The sequence below is a fragment of the Rhinoderma darwinii genome, chromosome 7, assembly GCF_050947455.1.
Source record: "Rhinoderma darwinii isolate aRhiDar2 chromosome 7, aRhiDar2.hap1, whole genome shotgun sequence".
NCBI classification, from domain to species: domain Eukaryota; kingdom Metazoa; phylum Chordata; class Amphibia; order Anura; family Rhinodermatidae; genus Rhinoderma; species Rhinoderma darwinii.
This window is the reverse complement of record NC_134693.1, coordinates 53,077,256-53,098,569: the sequence shown is the minus strand read 5'-3', so window position 1 is coordinate 53,098,569 and position 21,314 is coordinate 53,077,256. Positions and strand designations below refer to the sequence as shown.

The following is a 21,314-nucleotide window of genomic DNA, read 5'->3' as shown; positions in this document are numbered from 1 at the left end:
GTTCTCCATGACGAACCTCAGACTTCCGGGGTCTTCGCAGTTCAATAAAAATGAAAGGAGCGCTGGTCACGCATGCGCACAGGCGCGACCGGTGCACAATTCATTTCTATAGAGCTGCAGACAGACCCCGGAAGTCCGAGGTTTGTCATGGAGAACTTCGGGGGACTTTCGGTCCCCTGTTCTCTTTATCGCTGGGCGTCCCAGCGATCCCACATGTATCTCCTATCCTGTGGATAGGGGATGCATGTCTTTTGTAGGAACAACCCCTTCAGTGGCGTCGCGCTGTAGCAGCCATAGCGGCTGCTAGCGGAGCCTCCAGCCATGGTGGGGCTGTGCCGGCGGGCGGCACGGGCACCCTCATGCTGTGGGCCCCGTAGCAGCCGCTACGGCTGCTACAGCGGTAGTTATGCCACTGTACAGGGGGCTGTGTGTGACCTCTTTATTTATTTTCTTTTAATGTATTGTTATGGTAACTCAGTTATGTAATTATATTGCTTGTAAAATGTACAAATGGTTTTATGCTCAAGTTACATTTAAAAAAAAAGATGGTAGAGAAAGCAAACATGTTGAGAGGGAAGGAAATGTCGTGAAAGTATTTGTGGGGGGGACCAATCTGAATCTTTGCCCTTCGAGCAGGAGAATCTAGCTACACCTCTGGGGAGGTAGGACTCACAGGCTCACTCTATGAATTCTGGCAGCAGTTAATCTCAGCAGCAAAGGAGACTTGACAGATCAGCAGTAAAGTGTCACTATTATTACAATGCCCCAGTTTACATTGAGAAGAGTCTTTGGGGAGTGTCTTAGACTATCGCTTTCTCCAAATTGTCAATGCTGAGTAGCGTTAGTCTAAAATCCATTGCAATGCCTACCACTGGGATCACACAGATGGCCTTTCGATTAGGCTATGTTCACACGGAGTATTTTGGGGGAGGAATATCTGCCTCAAAATTCCGTTTGGAAGTTTGAGGCAGATATTCCTCTCCCTGCACGCCGATTTTCGCGGCGATTATCGCGCCGTTTTTCGCCCGCGGCCATTGTGCGCCGCAGGCATAAAACAGCGAGAAATACGCTTTCTCCTGCCTCCCATTGAAGTCAATGGGAGGTCAGAGGCGGAAGCGCCCGAAGATAGGGCATGTCGCTTCTTTTTCCCGCGAGGCAGTTTTACTGCTCGCGGGAAAAAGACGCCGACGCCTCCCATTGAAATCAATGGGAGGCGTTCTCGGGCCGTTTTTGCCGAGTTTTGCGACGCGGTTTCCACGTCAAAAAACTCGACAAAATACCCCGTGTGAACATAGCCTTAAGAGGGGAAAATGTTTGCCTAAAAGCTGCATAAAAACTGCACCAGGACTGCACTATATGAACAAGACTTAAAAATAAAGGACTTCGAAGTGGATATATCTTATGAAAACAAATCCTATGTAAGTAGCTCTCACTGTTAATAGGTTTGTTTAAAAGGGTTTCCCACTGGGATATGCCATCATTTTCTGATAGGTGGAAGTCCAACTGCCGGGAACCGCACGGGTCCTGACAATGAATGGCATTAGCGCTAGTTTAGCAATGTGGCCCCTTCACCGTTTTTTACCGCAATGGAGCAGTGCTGTGACCTTGAGCGCCAATGTGCAAAAAAAAAACTGTGGCTGGACACAGTTTTTCCCTAAACTAGCGGCAGCTCAATTTTCAGTTTCAGTCCCAGAGGTCAGACTACTGCCAAAATCTAGCAATATGCCATAACATTTAGTGATGAAAATATATATCTTTATGTCAGTGAACAATTGACAATGGTGAATATTGTCAATTGTTAATTGTCAATATTGTAAGCAGGACTCTCGCCGCAATGTGTACACAACTAGATATATACATGATAAATACATATAAATTTCTACCCAGTGTTACAGCATTGCGGAAAACATCTATCAGAAAAGTCAGAGCTATGTGAGTAACTGCATATTTATACCAAAATCTCTGAGATCTCTTAAAAGTCAGAAGCTAATCAGAATGGGAAATTTCATGGCTCACCACTGACACCTGCCTGTAGAGTGCAGCATTGTTTCTCACATATTAAAATGAGTGACCTGGCTGAAACATAAAACATGAGTATACACTGAGAATTACTATGCAATGTCTACATTATTCATGAAATAGTTACATTGCGGTGACTTTTCTATTTTATCTCTATTTATGAATTCAACATATATGTAGATGTAGCAAAGCTGCATTTGTCATTTGGCAAAAATGATTGCAATATTAGGTTAAGTTATTTGTGGTTTTGCATAGGACTGCAGGTAAACCACATAACTTTCTTGAAGGGATTTTCCAGGAAATAACATGACATAACTTTGATGAGCTAACCATAGGATAGGCAATACATTTGGGAGCATTGGGGTCTGATCCATGGGACCTCCATCATCAGCAGAAAGAGACCCTTTCTGTAATGATGGGGGTAGGAAAACAGACAAGTGAGCCCTAATATAGCCGCCACTCAGTCCCTGCCTCCTTGCAACGACCCGCTCTAGGCGATGGGGTACAACTGGGCGACGGTCCCTATGCTCAATAAGTGCACGACAGACAAACAGACAAGGGTACACAGAAGCTAAGGGAAATGGAGCAGTTGCCCACGGAAACACCGTGAGCAACAAGAGTGGTGAACGAGCCAAGTCAAACCAGGAGTGTACGAGGTACCAAACGCAGAGCAGGAGATTAGTGAACAAGCCGAGTCAAACCAGGAGTGCACGAGGTACCAAACGCAGAGCAGGAGAGTAGTCAGTAAGCCAGGGTCAATATGAAGCAGGGTCAAATAGTTCAGAAAGCTGCAGCAGGGCCAGGAAACCAAACGAGAAGAATCACAAGCAAGGAGGAACAGGAAAGGCAGGTATAAATAGACAGAGGGCGGGAGCTAGCTCCGTCTGGCCAGGCTGTGATAGGCTCTCTCACTCCTAAGCCTGCCATCCTGAGTGGTGGAAGATGGAGTCAGTCTCACAGACATAGAAGCAGGTGCAGACTGATTACCTATGGGTGTTGACACAGAAGCTGTGCCTGGCAGATCCTTTACACTTTCCCTGTATTATCAGATACAACACTGCTCTGGTCTATGGGACTTTGTCTGGTACTGCAGCTCAGCCAAATTCCCCTCAATGGGACTGAACTATAGTCCTCAATATACCCACACAGATATAGACGGGGATATGTTAGGTATTTTAATGTAGGGGCTCCTTTATACTGGTGATTGGTTCGGGTTGTCCCCTCTCCCAGATATGGATTGGATATGGCTGTTACTTTCTAGAATCCCCCTTTCAGTTGGCCACACAAATTAGAAAATTGTCAGTGACCAATTATTTTATGTGTATATTAAAAAAAAAGAAACTCAATGATAAAAATGAAATAATATATTACGGTTTCAGATTTGTGTAAGACCCCATGCACACGCCCGTAGACTATTAATTTCTATGGGCTACGGACACCTTTGCGTATTTTGAAGTCTATGGGCGCTTCCGCAATTACGGACAACTACAAGTGTGCACTCGTAGCCTTCCGTAATTACGGGGGAGTTGCAGGGAGACGCCATGTTTTCAGATGTTGCATATCATTTGTGGTTTTCTACTTCTTTTTGCATCAGTAAATACGAATTACGGATGAATTATGGACTGTATTTACGGACACCGTTCCGTATATGCGGATGATTTACGGATGACTATGGATCCGTATTTACGGACAGTATTTACAGATGGATGAAATCTACGGTTGTGTCATGGGGCCTTATACATGTCATGGGCATGGGGCCTTATACTGGGCTGATTCGGTTTTACTTGGTAGCGCTTCATTAACATCTGCGTCGGTACTCCATTCATGGGTTCCGTCTTAGCTTTCCTTCAGGTGAATCCATGAACGCAATCAACAAATGGCAACCATAGGTTTCCATTTGCATGACCATTGATTTCAATTACGGAACCCTTAAACAACAGTGACAGACGGAAACCATTTGCACCAGATCCGTCCCAATTGAAATGTGTGTGTGTGTGTTAACCTTTGCATTGTCTAGAGAGTCTACATCAATACCTATCAGGTATAATTCCTACAGCATTCTGTTTCCTTGCTTCTTGCTCTGCTCCCAGAGACATAAATCTCCGGCTATATCTATCACCTTGCAGATTTGCCGAAAAAGCCATTATTTTAATTTCAGAAAAATATATAAATAAAAAGTTAGTCATCAATGCAGAACTTTTAAGTAGATGGTAATTATTAAAGTCTGCGCCTCAGAGAGAGGAAAAAAACTCATCATTATTCTAGACCTGTGTATGAACAGGAAATAACAGGGATTTTATTGTGATCATATTTTGGATTTATTACTGCTACCGAATGCAAAGAAGACAAGTAATCAGGAGGCGTGAGACTAATATTACTGCGATACTGACAGACAGCGCTCTGAACGCAGGCTGAATGAGCAGTTATATGAAGTGAAGACACTTAAAACTTCACAAGCTGACGCATAAATATCCATAAGATCAGCATGGCGTACCTTGGAAGCTGCATTATTACCAGATCTTGGTTTCTTTAAAAACCTCAATTCTCTGTACAGAACGAGGATTTGTGTTGTTTCTGATGCAGTTGCGCAAAACAATTAAAATAAACATATAGAAGCAATTTAAAAAGAGCGAGAACAAAACTGGATACCAAGTGGAATATCAGACTTCACTATGTTATGGCGTGTTTTAAAGGGAACCTGTTCTATGGATAACTCGCCTTTATGCCCTTTCTAAGCCGAACTAATGGGAGCAATTGCAGTCTCTGAAATGCCCCTTAGGGGCAAGAAGTAGTGTTTTCCATAAAGGAGTTGTCTCATCTAAACAAAACCTATGACTTATTGGAGCATATGGACATCAGAGTAGGTGGGATCCTTCTAAGAAGTCCTTTATGAGCCACAGCATAGAGACCCTCTAACAAGCAGAAGCTCTCCCTCTGATGGACCCCGTCCTTCCATGAATTACAATAATTTGTATGGCGACATATAATACTACACTTTCCATTTAGAGGCAGCTGATGGCTAATTCCCCTGGCATAATCAGCAGTTTACAAAGGGCTTTGGAACTGGACCCTTTACGTCGGAGCTTCCCTTTAGATGGAATCAATACCGTAGTCGACTACGGTATTGTAAAATAAAACGGAAATAGGTTAATAACAATGTAGTTCCATGTGCCCCCATTATTGTTAGTTTTAATTCAGGGTTTCCATTAGCACAAAAACTGTGTTCCCAGAGCTTTATGGCATAGCTGTCCATGGTCGAGCACAATGTCAAGCATTGGATGGAGTGGTGTAAAGCCGCCACTGGACTCTGGAGCAGTGGAAACGTGTTCTGTGGAGTGACGGATCACGCTTCTCTATCTGGCAGTCTGATGAACGAGTCTGGGTTTGGCGTATGCTAGTAGAACATTACCAGCCTGACTGCATTGTGCCAACTGTATAGTTTGGTGGAGGAGGGATAATGCTCTGGGGTTGTTTTTCAGGGTTTGGCCTTTGCCCCTTAGTTCCAGTGAAGGAAAATCGTAATGCTTTAATATACTAAGACATTTTGGACATTATAGGCTTCCAACATTGTGGGAACATTTTGGGGTTCTGCCCTTTTCTGTTCCAGCGTGAATATGCCCCAGTGCAGAAAGCCAGGTCCATAAAGACATGGTTGGGTGAGTTTAGTGTGGTAGAACTTGACTGTCACAGACAGAGACCTGACCTCAACCCCATCAAACACCTTCAGGATGAACTAGAACGGAGATTGCGAGCCAGGCTCTCTCATCCAACATCAGTGTCTGACCTCACAAATTCTCTTCTGGATGAATGGAAAAAAATTCCCACAGACACAGTCCATAATCTTAAAGAAAGTCTTCCCAGAAGAGTGCAAATTATTCTGGGTACAAAGGGGGCGGGGTACTCCATATTAATGCATATGAATTTAAACTGGGATGTCATAAAAGCTCCTGTAGGTGTAATGTGTAGGTGTCCCAATACTTTTGTCCATATTCTTTACTGTACATATACAACAGATATAAAATGAGGTGGTAGCCATTAGTTTGCTAATAATATTAAAAGGTCAGAGCTTGATCAAATACGTAAGTGCATTTTATTCTTGAGTACAATATGTTTTTACCCCTGTGAATGTCAGCTACAAACAATGGGTTTCTAGCATGTAGATCATTGTGGAACTTGGGGGCAGTGGCGTAACTACCACAGTAGCAGCCGTAGCAGCTGCTACGGGGCCCGCGGCATGGGGGGGCCCGTGTCTCCCTGACAGGCACATTACATTTTATGTGCCAGGCCTGGCGGCACGGGCCCCCTCATGCCTAGTAGCATCTCAACACTAGGCATGAGGGGAGGGAGGGGGCGGGGGCCCGGTGATAGCCGCTACACTGCACTACCAATCGGGAGGGAGGGGGCGGGGGCCCGGGCCCGGTGATAGCCGCTACACTGCACTGCCAATCTGGCACAGATGAATAGGACAGGACGGCGATGCTGGTGGTAGGAGGAGCGCTCAGGCAGGGGAGAGGACAGGGGGCGGTGCGACGTAAGACTTCGGGCGGCTGGACAGTACAGTCAGGACTGCCGGAGAACTCATAGGATGAGCGGAGGACAGACACAGGACGGGTGGAGGACGTGCAGACTGCAGAGGACAGGTAGATGAAGTTAAAAAGTTCATGTCAGAAGGGAGAAGTTTTTATGTAGAAAAATCTGCCTCATAATTCCTTCCGGAATTTTGAGGCATATTTTGACCTGCCGGTAGAACACTTCCCGCGTTTTTCATTGCGTTTTTTTGTGGCGTTTTTCGGCCATCGGGCCGTGGGCAGGGAAACGCAGCAAAAAACGCATTTTCTGCCTGCCATTGTTGTCAATGGGAAGTCAGAGACAGAAACGCCCGAAGAAAGGGCATTGCGCTTCTTTTTCCCGCATGCGGTTTTTACTGCTCGCAGGAAAAATTTCATGGATTTCAATGGGAGGCACTTTGACGTTTTTCGCGAAAAAAAAACTCAGTGTGAACTCCCCCTAACACAGGGGCGTAACTACTGCTATAGCAGCCGTAGCGGCTGCTACGGGGCCGCGGCATGAGGGGGCCCGTGTCACCTGCCGGCACGGGCCCCCACCTTGGCCGGAGGCTCCGCTAGCTGCCGCTATGGCTGCTAAAGCGCGATGCCACGGAACACTACGGCAGAGCAGGGAGTATCTCCCCGCTCTGCCATTAAACATAAGACATGTATCCCCTATCCACAGGATAGGGGATACGTGTGTGATCGCTGGCATTGATAGTGAGAACGGGGGACCGAAAGTCCCCTGAAGTTCTCCATCACAAACCTCGGACTTCCAGGGTCTGTGTCGGCAGCTCCGTAGAAATGAATGGAGCGCCGGTCACACTTGAGCTGCGCAGACACCGGAAGTCAGAGGTGAGTGATGGAGAACTTCGGGGGACTTTCGGTCCCCCGCTCTCCCTATCAATGCCAGCGATCACACATGTATCCCCTATCCTGTGGATAGGGGATACATGTCTTTTGTCTTTTCACACTGTAGGTCGCATTTTTTTGAGTGATTGGGGCTGTATGGCGTTCCCTACAGGGGGGGGCTGTATAGCGTTCCCTACAGGGGGGGCTGTAAGGCGTTCCCTACAGGGGGGGCTGTATAGCGTTCCCTAAAGGGGGGTCTGTATGGCGTTCCCTACAGGGGGGGGCTGTATGGCTTTCCCTACAGACCCCCCCTGTAGGGAACGCCATACAGACCCCCTGTAGATAACGCCATACAGACCCCACTGTAGATAACGCCATAAAGTCCCCCCTGTAGATAACACCATACAGCCCCCTGTAGATAACGCCATACAGCCCCCCTGTAGATAACGCCATACAGCCCCCTCTGTAGATAGCGCCATACAGTCCCCCCTGTAGATAGCGCCATACAGTCCCCCCTTTAGATAGCGCCATACAGTCCCCCTCTGTAGATAGTGCCATACAGTCCCCCCTGTAGATAGCGCCATACAGTCCCCCCTGTAGATAGCGCCATACAGGACCCCTCTGTAGATAGCGCTATACAGACCCCTCTGTAGATAGCGCCATACAGTCCCCCCTGTAGATAACGCCATACAGCCCCCTCTGTTGATAGCGCCATACAGTCCCCCCTGTAGATAACGCCATACAGCCCCCTCTGTAGATATCTACAGAGGGGGCTGTATAGCGTTATCTACAGCGCGGACTGTATGGCGCTATCTACAGAGGGGGCTGTATGGCACTATCTACAGAGGGGGCTGTATGGCACTATCTACAGAGGGGGCTGTTTGGCGCTATCTACAGAGGGGGCTGTTTGGCGCTATCTACAGAGGGGGCTGTATGGCGTTATCTAGAGGGGGGGCTGTAAAAAAGGCACTATCTACAAGGGGGGGGGGGGTTGTGTGACACCCAGGGGAGGGGGGGCCCCAGTCAAAAGTTTGCTATGGGGCCCAGTCTCTCCTAGTTACGCCCCTGCTTGGGGGTGATCTGTGCTTTCTGCCGTAGTCATCTTGATGGCATTATTATGGAACAAGGTGATTTTATTTCCTTGCCTCGCAGAATAGTGACTCTGCAGGGTTAAGTAGTTAAAATGGGATGAATCTGCAGAGCAATTCTTGTGTTAGCCTCTGTTCACTCTTGTATTTTCCCTTTTCCATCAGTATTTCCAGCATATTTTATGCCAAGAATAACGAAGTCTACAGTGCTTTTGTTGCTGTAAAAAAATACTGGAACACAAAATTTATCAGGATTCGTCTTTGTCCGTTAGAAAATAAATCCAACACACCTGTCATAAGTCCAATGTAAATGGAAGCCATAATGCTGGTGTGAACAAGGCCTTAGTCAGGGAATGAAATATATTTGTTCACTTTATATCAGAAGCAGGCTTAGGAAGAGATAGAGTAGCTCTCCAATGTGAGAACCCCAGATCATAAATATTTCTTGGGGAAAGAGATGAAAGATAACTGCAGTCTATAGGACTGTTCATTCTGATCTCCCTGTTCAGGAATAGAATGCTAGAACTACAGTAAAGATTAGGTGATACTAAGACATTGCAGACAGGGGCGTAGCTAAAGGCAAATGGGCCCGATGCAAAAGTTCTTATTGGGCCCCCCCCCCCTGCAAACTTCTCATGGCCGACGGCCCGCAGCTTTCAGCTGGGTCTCCTAAGCGACACAACAATGCAGCACTAGCAGCCAGGGGGCGTCACTAAGGACTTAAAATGTCAGGGGAAATAGCCCCAATACATATACACCCCCAAAAAAATTGTGTGTGTATATGTGTGTGTGTATATGTGTATGTGTGTGTGTAGAGGAGACAGCATATCTATAGCACTATGACTCTATAAACTATGGATAGGATTAGATACAGTGGCTCAGCAGACAGTATCACACATGATAGGATTAGATATAGGGCTCAGCTCACTGACATTGCGGTTCCAGCGCCTGACCCAGGAAATGTAAGAATAATAATTGTTTTGCTTTTTATGTGTTACTAATTATTTTTGTGTGTTTGTGTTATTTTACAGGTTCGATCGTTGCACTACGTCTGATTCGAGGACTACTTTAATGACAGCGTTTTTTATATTCTCAATAAAATGGATAATGAGGGTTGTGTGTTTTTTTATTTAAATAAAATATTTTTTCTACGTCCTTGTATATTTTTAAACTTTATTATTACTGCCTTAGTAATGGCCGCTGGCTGATTGACAACCTCCATTACTAAGGCGGGGCTTAGTGTTAGCAGGTGCAGAGGCTAACACTAACCCCCATTATTAGCTCGGTACCCATTGCCACCAGGGGTACTGGGAAGAGCCGGGTATGAACCAGTACCTGACCATCTGTGGTGATGGTCGGGCACCGGGGCAGCCGCAGACTGGTATTATTAGGGTGTGGGAAGGCCAAAAACAGTGGCCCATCCCACCCTGGCAATGCTAGGCTGCTGCTGTGTTGTATCTGGCTGGCTATGAAAATTGGGGGGGGGAGACCCCACATCGTTCTTTCCAATTATTATTATTTTTTAAAAAAATGACGTGGGGTCCCCCACATTTTTCGTAACCAGCCAGATACAATAAAGAAGCAGCTGCCTAGCATTACCAGGGTGGGAAGGGCCGCTGTTTCTGGCCTGTCCCAGCCTGATAATACCAGCCTGCGGCTGCCCCATTGCTTGACCATCACTACAGATGGTCAGGTACTGGATCGTACCCGGGTCTTCACAGCACCCCTAGTGGTGGTGGGTACCGGGGTAATAATGGGGGTTAGTGTTAGCCTCTGCACCGGCTAACACTAAGCCCCGCCTTAGTAATGGACGCTGTCAATCAGACGGTGGCCATTACTGAGGACTAAGGCGGTAGTAATATAGTTTTAAAAAGAAAACACAAAGACATAGAAAAATATTTTATTGAAATAAACAAAAACCCACACAACCCTCATTAACCATTTTATTAATAAAAAAAAGCTGTCATCGAAGTAGTCCTCGTATCCGACGTAGTCCAACAACCGAACCTATAAAATACCACAAACAGAAAAATTTCCCTCACTTGGTCACACTGTGAATCGCTGACACGGATTCACAGAGTGAGCAAGTGACCGGAATGAAGGGAAAGCAGCTCTCGTACGAGCGCTGCGGCCCCTTCAAAACAGCTGATTGGCGGGGTCCCGGGAGTCGGACCCCGCCAATCAGCTTCACAGACAGGGATATTAAACTTACCATCCTCTTCAGCCGCAGCGGAGGTCCTGCCCTGACTCTATCCAGGATCAGGATGTTGTGAATGGCGCATAGTGTTGTGACGTCATGCGCTGCGCACAGCGCTGTGAGGTCAGGACCTCCACTGCGCTCCGGAAACAGGAAGGTAAGTACTGTAGTTACTATAGTAACAGGGGCCCGCGGCCCCAGTTATTATAGTAACTTTTTATTGCTATGGTGCGGGGGGCCGCGGGCCCCCCTTGCTTTGGGGCCCAGTCACAATTGCGACCACTGTGATCCTTTTAGCTACGCCACTGATTGCAGATGTATAGGAGTCGGTAAAATGTAATTCAATCAGATGTATTTAAAGATTAATTTTGGTAAAAAAAAAAAAAGCCGACCCGTTTCCAAGCAGATGCTTCAGACTCTAATATTTTTTTTTTTTTCATTTTCTCTACTAGCTTTTATACCTGGCGTTGCTCGGGAGGTTGACTTACGGTATAGATAGAGTAAAAGCTCACTATTTAAATACCCAATTATGTGTTGTAAGGTCCCATGCAAACGACCGTAGAATTCGTCCGTAATTACGGACCCATTCACTTTTTTTGCCCATGGACACCTTCCTGTATATTTACAGGAAGGTGTCCGTGCCATAGAAAGGCTCCGCAAAAGATAGGACATGTCCTGTTTTTGCTTTTTACGGACCGTGCTCCCATATTTTATATGGGAGCACGACCCGCATAATAATTGGAGAGTATTAAAAGTTAACTTACCTGCTTCTTCCTCCAGTCTAGCCTCCCGGGATGACGTTTCATCCCATGTGACCGCTGCAGCCAATCACAGGCCAATCACAGGCTGCAGCGGTCACATGGACTGTCGCGTCATCCAGGGAGGTCGAACTGGATGTCAAGAGGGACGCGTCATGAAGACAACGGTACGTATGAACTTCTTTTACTTTCAAATGCATTGCTGCTGTGTTAGGCAATTCAGCGAGGAATGATGTACGTTGCAGCCAATTATGGGCTGCCACGTCATCAATAGGGGCGGAGCCTGTCAGTGCAATCCCCTGATTTTAAACCAATGAAAAACTTTCGAAAATATATATATAAGATCACCAAGAGTCAGGTGACAATGCCAGAGCACCTTATTCCCACCTTCTCCTTTGTGTGCTATGCGCATATTGGGGACACATGAACAGTTCTTCCTTACTCAAGATTAAGAGGTTAGTTACTCGGGAATAAGAGGTAAGTTTTTTCTCTGAAAATCAGTAGGGTAGATGTGGGCACAGGTGGAGCCTGGCAGACTATACAGTATCTTTGATTGGCATATGTGGATAATGCATATTCAGGCACTTAGAGAAATGCCCAAACATTCGTAAAGATTTATCAGAACTAGTGAAGGGGAAAAGTGGTGCAGTTGCCCTTAGAAACTTTCATTCTCCAAAAGGCATCTAAAAAAACTGAGAACTTGAATCTCATTGGTTGAGATAGGCTACTGAACTACTTTTGCTTTTCAGTAATTTTGATAATTCCCCGCAATGCAATCTATTTTGCAATTGCAGAATTGAGATCGAAAAACAACAAACAATCAACATTACCAACACAGGCCACATCAATGCACTGATCTCCTACTTGTCACACAGCCATTGGAATAGACTATGTAATTGGCTCTCGGCAGGTAACCTGACCTGCTATCAACCATTCAGGACTGAATCAATATAATCATGTCACATACCCATTCATTTTACATTCCCTACCAGCACAACTGGGAATCTGCTCGATGATTTGCCAACCTTAATGCAGAGTTTTGCAGTCTTTCATTTCCACAGCCAAAACAAGAACTTGCTTGTAATATAAGGGCTTGCTAGTAAATGTTGAAGGGTATGTGGTAAAATGTCACATTAGACCTTATTTACAGAAAGTGCTGTAAATTCACAGCAGACATGATACAGGATAATGGAATAAGTGGATTAAAAATGCTTGGCCTGTAATGAATAGAAGTATATCAAACAGAATGTGCGGCAGATGAGAAGAGCTCAGATAGGCACAGTCACGCTGGAAACTCATGGGGGCCCCCAAGCTCCAATAGGTCCAACCCTGAAAATCTCAAAAGAGGGGATCTAACCCTACAGGCATGTTTTATCTGTGTATTTTCATCACAGAATATTTGTATTCTGTATTATATCAATGCTACATTTTATACATCTCTATATTTATATAGATAGATCGGTTTGGTCTTACTCTCCATTTCATGGTTCATCAAACGTCTTATATTTGACTACTTAAGAAGTACAATTCCCACATGTCGTTGCTACTAATACACAAATATCTTGTATAAAGGCTCCATTAAACCTAATTAGTAGCTTTGTCTTCTGCAGGGGGTATAGTGCAACCGCAAAAAACATACAATTTATAATAATTTAGACACTAGGTACATCTGTCTCTACCAGGGGAGAACACCATGCTGGTTTCTGTACACACATCTTGCTGAAGGCAGAGATAACATCAAATTCTACATACCTGGGAACACACTGACAAATTATTCTTGACAAACTATTACAAATTATTCCTACACATTCATCTGCCAAAGGGGGGTGCCATATATTGTTTAGAAATCTATTTTAAATATGCATGTTAACTCCAACCTCACCCAGTCAAAAGGCATCATATTTTTTGTATCGTAATATCAAATAATTTATTATTAGAAATATCGTTTTGTTACCAAAAAATATATTCTTTTATTTCAAATTTTTATCTTTTTCTGGAAAAACTGTCTTATAAGTGATATGGCAACCAAATGGGTGTTCATAAGTGGATTAAAAATGCTTGGCCTGTAATGAATAGAATTATATCAAACAGAATGTGCGGCAGATGAGAAGAGCTCAGATAGGCACAGTCACGCTGGAAACTCATGGGGGCCCCCAAGCTCCAATAGGTCCAACCCTGAAAATCTCAAAAGAGGGGATCTAACCCTACAGGCATGTTTTATCTGTGTATTACCAAATTTTTATCTTTTTCTGGAAAAACTGTCTTATAAGTGATATGGCAACCAAATGGGTGTTCATCCAGGAATCCCAGACTTGAAGTTGTATATTTGACATAATACAGTCATAGATCCCCTTTCCCCTATTTTGGTGAATAATAGGGCAGGTATGGCGTTTAGGAGTCTGAATGTGGCAACCCTTGTGGTGGCCATGTTGGTTTTCACCCACTTGTGGTGGCCATGTTGGTTTTCACCCATGAGAGTGGCGACCCTTATGGTGGCCATGTTGATTTTCACCCACATTTCTCAGAAATGAATGGAAATAATGGACAAATAGGCTGTTAAACAACAACAGGAGAGAACAATTCTATGACTTATATTTACTGCAATCATTATTTTACATTTGTAGGGAGAATATTTCTTTAATACAACAGAGAGACAATACCATTAACAACCAGACTCATCATCTCCTACAAGACACCGGAGCTGATTTCTACTATCATCACTCTGGTCATCCAAGCTCAGGATTGCCAAATAAGATTAGGGAAATGAATCTCACATATATTTTTTTGCTCACCAAGGTATCGCTCAAAGCTTCTGGAACCAGATGCAGAATAGGTAACTAGCTGGGCGTAGCTATAGGAGGTGTCTGAGGGGGCCCAAAGACTTTTCTGTCACATAAGAAAACATCAATATTGTAGATGACATGTGATAGGTTGGGGGCCCTGTTTGCGATTTTGCATTGGAGTCCACATTGGGGTTACACCTCATAATTGGACCCCTCCAACATCAAATGCATGACTTCTTACTGTACTATATAAATATCGGGGTCTAATGTTAGTGTGAACTTCCCATTTATAGTATGGCTGTTCTATTATGTAGTAAAGGGGCCTTTAGACCACCCAAGGCACAGGGCCTGGGTGCGATTGCATCTTCTAAAGCCCCTACCACTTCACCATTGTCTGCTTTTTTAATACATACCATCATTACTACATGCGAGAAATACATTTTATGTAGTTTTACAATATGAAGGTTTCATTTATGTGCAGATGCAAATGGATATCCTTTGTTAAAGTACATACTGGAGGTCGATTGTAAAGGCTTGATAGACTAGAATAAGCATGCAGGGCACAATTAACCTATAAAAGCAAAACTAGGTTAACAAACAGATGGCTCAGGCCTGAAGACAAATTGGGGGCATGATAATTCACTTTAAGTATTGGTATAAATTAGTTGTAGACACAAAACTCTACAATTAGAGCTGACACTGCCACGAAACTGTGGGACAATATATTTTAGGGTATGTGCACATGATAGCAGGCATTTACGTGTGAAAAGACAGACTGTTTTCAAGAGAAAACAGCTGCCTCGTTTCAGTCGTAATTGCTCCTCCTCGCATTTTGCGAGGCTTCTCTGACAGCCGTAAATTTTGAGCTGCTCTTCATTGAGTTCAATGAAGAACGGCTCAAATTACGTCTGAAAGAAGTGTCCTGCATATAATGTATATAAGTGTCCTGCACTTCTTTTGACGAGGCTGTATTTTTACGCGTCGTCGTTTGACAGCTGTCAAACGACGACGCGTAAATGACAGGTCGTCTGCACAGTTCGTCGGCAAACCCATTCAAATGAATGGGCAGATGTTTGCCGACGTATTGTAGCCCTATTTTCAGACGTAAAACGAGGCATACTACGCCTCGTTTACGTCTGAAAATAGGTCGTGTGAACCCAGCCTTACAGATCAGAACTTGGACATTAATAATAATACCTACATCTCTGTTTTCCATAATGTTTTTTTAGGCACGTCTTGTGAACATCTATAGTAAACAGTGCTATGTAAAAGCAAAGGGTATTGCCCATGGAGAACATTACCAACATTTTTCTACATTTATAGGCGCCCTATATCAGTGTTCAAGGTGATCTAAAGGTGAACATAGTGGAAGCATATGTCATGGATCACAAGGTGATAAATATGTATGTGTAGCCCAAAAAAAAAAAATAGCAGTTACATTAGATTGTAAGCTCTTGTGGGAAGGGACCTCTCTCCTTTTGTCTCATTGTTTGTTCATTAGTCTTGATTATTTGTTATTTTACTTGTTTGTTACTTCCCCAAGTGCTGCAGAATATTTTGGCACTATATGAATAAAGATTATTGTAGTACGAAGCAAACTGCATCCTCCTTCTGAACCCTCTGGCAACATGATGAAGGAAATGCTCACGAGCAAACTATTTCAAATTGTGTTTGGTTTTTAAAGTTTATATTATTTTGGGGGATTTTATGAAAATAAAATTATTTTCACGTTAGACCATTTTTAATGACTGGCTGGAATGACTAGAACTTACTAAGTCCGTTCTATTGATTGCTATTTATATATAGACTATTATTTGCCAATACAATGGGATCCACATTGTCACAGGTCACAGAATGGCACTGAGCTGTAAGTCATTTATATAATCTCTTCCTTGTAACCATTTCATAGCATAGTCTTTTACAAATAGATTTTGGAAGTACATGACTGATGGGGAACAGCTGAATTTTGTAATTTACCTCTTTGGGGCTACATTGTTTGTTTCAGCAGCCACAACCTGCAGTCCTATGTAAAACACGTATACCATATTTTGATATCACAATGAGTTCTGCCATATGACAAACACAGCCCTGCTACTGTTTGCTAATATTTTATTGTTTAAAACATCATAGATAATAAATATTGTGCTGTCAAAGTTATGTGTATGATCCTGTTAACTGTAGTGACAATATAGTTACATAGTTACATAGTTACATAGATAGTACTGCTGAAAAAAGACACATGTCCATCAAGTTCAACCAAGGGATGGGAAAATGAAGGGAAATGTAATAACAGAGATTAGATAAAATCCTGAGATAAAAGTTGTCTCCTTTAATTGTTCATTACACACATAAATCGTCTGTCAAACTCAACTCCTTTTGCTAGTGGTCTATTTAACTCTAATCCTTCTACCTGTCACAGAACTAAGGAAAACCAGAATGGCAGCAGCACTCCAAACTATGCTGGTCCATGACTCCTGCTGGCAGTGTCAATTTTTCATAAACATTTAATATTACTATACAAGCAGACAGATACAGAAGGCTACTCTGAATGCACTTCCCCTACCCACAGAATACTTATATTATTGATATGCAAATCAAATAAACCAACTTTGCTAAAAGTAATAAGACAGACATGTGAATTGGACACATTTTTGTGCTAACAATTGTCTCATTAGCCATTCAAATATATTATTTTATTATCTTTTGCTCAATGCATTTACTAACATAACAGAAATATAAATATGAATGTATAAAAAAATATGGACATCCAGTTGCACATAGACATTTGCATTCACAATAATCATGGAAATTTAGACACACAGCCACATTAAACAACCCTATCCATACATCACACTGTCTGTGAGACAATACACTAGGGACTATGTGTGCTAGGACAGGATATTCATGTATTTATCTAAAAAATGGTGCTGGAGTCTAATTGGATTTCACATGCACCAGGGGCAGGAATTAGCTGTTTACCCAAATGCTGCATCACTTTGGTTACCAACTATTTTCCATCAAATAAACTGCCACACATCGCTGATACATTCCCTGGACCACTATGCGTTTACTTAGACGTTAAGGAGAGAATCCTTGACTCCAAATGCCAAGCCCATTACACTTCATTAAGATGTAATTAGACTTGCACATCACAAGCAAGAACTGCGCATATTTCTACCTTTCAGCATCCCCCCAGTGGTTTGCATCCTGCCCCTGTGAACCCAATAACATGCCAGCTATAGCTACCAGCACACCAATATCTGAGGTTTGTCTAAAGAGGCTGAGGGCAAGGATTAGTTGGCATTCTGCTTTGGTGTGAAATTCAGCAAGGTCTGGCCAGCCTCCAGCCTGGAGCAGTAAACAGATTAGAGCATGGTAATGCTGCTGTCAGGAGCAGTTTTTCTCAGCTATCTATTGCTTTCAGTGGGAAGTTATTTGGGTTGTACAGTCTGGTTTTCCTACAATGCAAAGCCTCATAAATAAAGTTCTTCTAGTCTCCTACATTTGACTCCCTCCCTGGCTTTCTCTGCAGTGACCAGATCCACGATGACTGATCACAGTCCCTTTAATAGTAGCACACCTCTGCCCCAAACTGAAGCCAGATCCACACCGTGCCTGCTGCCTGTCACACCAGTACATGCGATGATCTGTGTAACATGGAAACCTTCCCAAAATCAGAGATGGCATTAGTCACATAGCATGCACAATCCAGTCTGGGGGCACCTGCCAGCATGAACCCAGCTTAGTGTACTGTACCTGAGAAGGCTCCAGCAGAGCCAGGAGGGTGACGATGAGGAGGCTTGGAGGAGTCTGCATGATGCTGCTCGCCTGTCTGGCCAGCACATCAGCACTGATCGCTGCTGAACATCCTGCGCTGTCCCTGGTGCTGATCCAGCAGCCAAAGTTTGAAGCCCAGCAGAAGGCGAGAAGCGGGTGAGGGGATGGAGAAGGAGGAGGAGGGCTTCTACAAGAGGTGCTCAGACCTGGGCAACGGATGTGACATCACAAAAGCTCTGGGGGGCCCTGCTTACATTGATTTTGGGGTGTATCTTCAAGTAGGTGCCCCAGAATAAGAGTAAGGTAATGGCACAAAGCTTATGCCCTCTTCATCTTACGAGAGCCATGTTACACTCTCTGGACTGCTTGTCCTTATGTCCCACCCTGAGCTAAAGTCCACAGCTCGATGCCCACCTCGCCACTGGATCCAGTGCACTGACAATCTGCAGAGACGAGCTGCTCCCGTTGGCTGTTTGCCTTGTGCTAGGGATTGTCTCAGCCACTATATTACACTAAGGTACTTAACAGAGCTCACTGGGAGGGAGGGGGTCTCCTGGGTGTCACATTACCCACTGCAGATCACCGCTTGGTCAGTTCAGTCGTGCCAGAGTTAAAATGTATGAGCAGGCTGGGCAGAAAGGGGTTAATGGCAAAAGCAGTTGCGGTTTAGATGCGGTGGGTGGGGGACTGCACAGTTTCTTTTGGTGATTGTGCAGTCAAAGGGAGGTGGGAAGGAAGGACAGGCTGAAAACAATGAGAGATGTGACTGTGAGAAGACACCCCAAGGAGAGACACCGATCACACAAACCTACAACCTGTTACATTATATCCTCATGTGATAATGTCTGCAAGAAAGCGTTCAGCTAGTCAAGAGATTGTATGTCACACAGAAAAAGAGAACATGTATTATACAATTGTCATCTATATAGTATCTATCTATCTATCTATCTATCTATCTATCTATCTATCTATCTATCTATCTATCTATCTATCTATCTATCTATCTATCTATCTATCTATCTATCTATCTATCTATCTATCTATCTATCTATCTATCTATCTATCTATCTATCTATTACATGTGTCAAACTGAATTCAAACTGAATTCAAATGTGACCCTCCCCCATTAAAGCTGATATTGTGGCTCCAGGAACGGTTTATTAGTATATTCTGTAGTACCTTTATTCTTTATTCATAGATGTAAAATATGGTCATCCTAAAATATGCCCATATGTAGTCATCCTTCACCAAATATCTGAATTTTAATAATGTATATATTAAAAATGTAGAACACATATATGTGCCTTATTTATTAAAGCATATAAAACAAAGATAATACCTTTTCATGATATCTATTTAAATAGCTACTTCAAGAGCCCTATACAGAGAGCAGCTATAAGGTAAGCATTGCTAATAATAAGAACAATATTCATGTAAACAATCATAGTATCTACTTATTATTATTATTTACTTTTATATATCCTTCTACAATTCTTTGCACTGTAGTACTCCTAATGGCAGGAATCTGTAACACTGTTCATCCTAAGCAGGCTGGTTCTTGAAAAGAATTGCACTTCCAAAGTAGTTGGAAAGGGGGAACAATGATTGTTATTCTGCACAATGGGGGTTATAATGGTGGCCATGTCCTATTATCTGTTACCTTAGTAGAACAGGATAACTCATTACTGACTGAACATAATGTCCAAACACTGAAACACTCTTACTCAAGGGTGGTTCCAATCTTTGAGTATTCATTGTATTAGCAGAGAAGGTTATGGCCACCTGACAGCTCCAAAGTTATCAGAGTGATATGTCTTTATTAACCCCATAATTGTTGTCATATCATGATTAACCATCCAGCCGTAAATGAAATGCATGAAGAGTTGCTGTAGTAAAGTGTTGGAATATAACATTCACTACTGTGTCAATAACTCTGACTAGGTAAATGATCTAAACTATAGTCTGATCACAGATATTAGGACTATTGTTAACAATCTGGTTGCTAATAATTTTTGCTTTGTTAATACAGATGCGTCCAGCCATGCCTTTGTTTGAATTTGGTTAAAGCTTACCTAACTTTTCAGGTGACTTTTCAGAATAAGCTGTCACATGCCTGTACATGGGGAATAACTCTATTGCTGGCCATTATATGCCTTGTAGGCTGCATTGTTTAGCCGTTTTCCCCTATGCAAGCTTGAGCTCTAATTCCCAGTTTTCTCTCAGCTAGTGGGTGGAGCCTAACTGCTGTCATAAAAACCCAACATATTTTATATATATATATATATATATATATATATATATATATATATATATATATATATAAAAAGCTGCAACAGCATGGAGGTACTTAAACAGCAGTAATGAGTAGTGTAGCTGAGAATACAGTGAGTAGTGTAGCTGAGAATACAGCACTGGAGTGAGACGAAGCACTTCCTAGATGCTGCAGCAGCTTCTCTGTGAGTATCTCTGCTTCTCTCTTTCTCAAAGAAATGTAGAAAGCCTCCAGCTCACCTTGTATTGCTAGTTCATTAGAATAACCCCGCACGGATCCTCGTGTCGATTCACGATGGTGTATAGCAGCAAAAGGGGGAAAGATGGATCCAGCGTGGATGCGTTTAAAATGGAACGTTCCATTTTAAACGCATCCACGCTGGATCCATCTTTCCCCCTTTTGCTGTCTCTCTTTCTCACTCTGGTCCATCCTCTATCTTCCCTCACTATAGACTTCTGTGGGCAGGGTGTCTGTGTCTCTTTCTCAGCTTCATTCCCAGATCCCCCTCCACTCTTGATAGACTTTTATGGGCAGCAGCATCTGTGTCTCTTACTCTGCTCCTGCTCTCACCTCCTGCTGCTCCCCGTTCCCCAGTCCATAGATTTGTAGGGGCAGCGTGTCTGTGTCTTTCTCTCATTAAGCTCCCTCCTCCTGCTCCCCCTTCCCTCTCCATAAATTTATATGGACAGGCAGTGAAGAGACACTCCCCCACTTCCTGTAGTCCATCTCCTCTACTCTGTAACTAGGGATGAAATTTGCTTGACAACAGGGAGTGGATAGCAGTTTGTAGGAAGGAAGACACCTAGTAGCAGTAACTTCACACAGAATTGAAATCAGCAGAGCCATGTACTATATTGTTGCCTATTTATTTCAATGCCCCATTTTTCCTGCAGCAATTACTGCATTAGAAATATGCTGCCATTTTCAGCTTACCCCAGTCAAAACAGCTGTTGATGATGTGTATGGGATGTTGGCATCTAGATCTGTACCACTATTCACGTTAAACTGCAGTCACCTAAGA

At 43.5% G+C, this 21,314-nt stretch overlaps 1 protein-coding gene across 1 annotated transcript in view; it reads right to left on the bottom strand.

Annotated features, from left to right (window-relative positions):
• Positions 1-18,703, bottom strand: part of OLFM3 (olfactomedin 3) — a 191,930-nt gene extending 173,227 nt beyond the window's left edge. Inside the window, exon 1 of the mRNA XM_075833371.1 lies at positions 18,001-18,703. Within this exon, the coding sequence (XP_075689486.1) occupies positions 18,001-18,060 (60 nt within the window). The 5' untranslated portion in view covers positions 18,061-18,703. The remainder of the gene's footprint in view (positions 1-18,000) is intronic.
• Between the last annotated feature and the right edge of the window lie 2,611 nt (positions 18,704-21,314).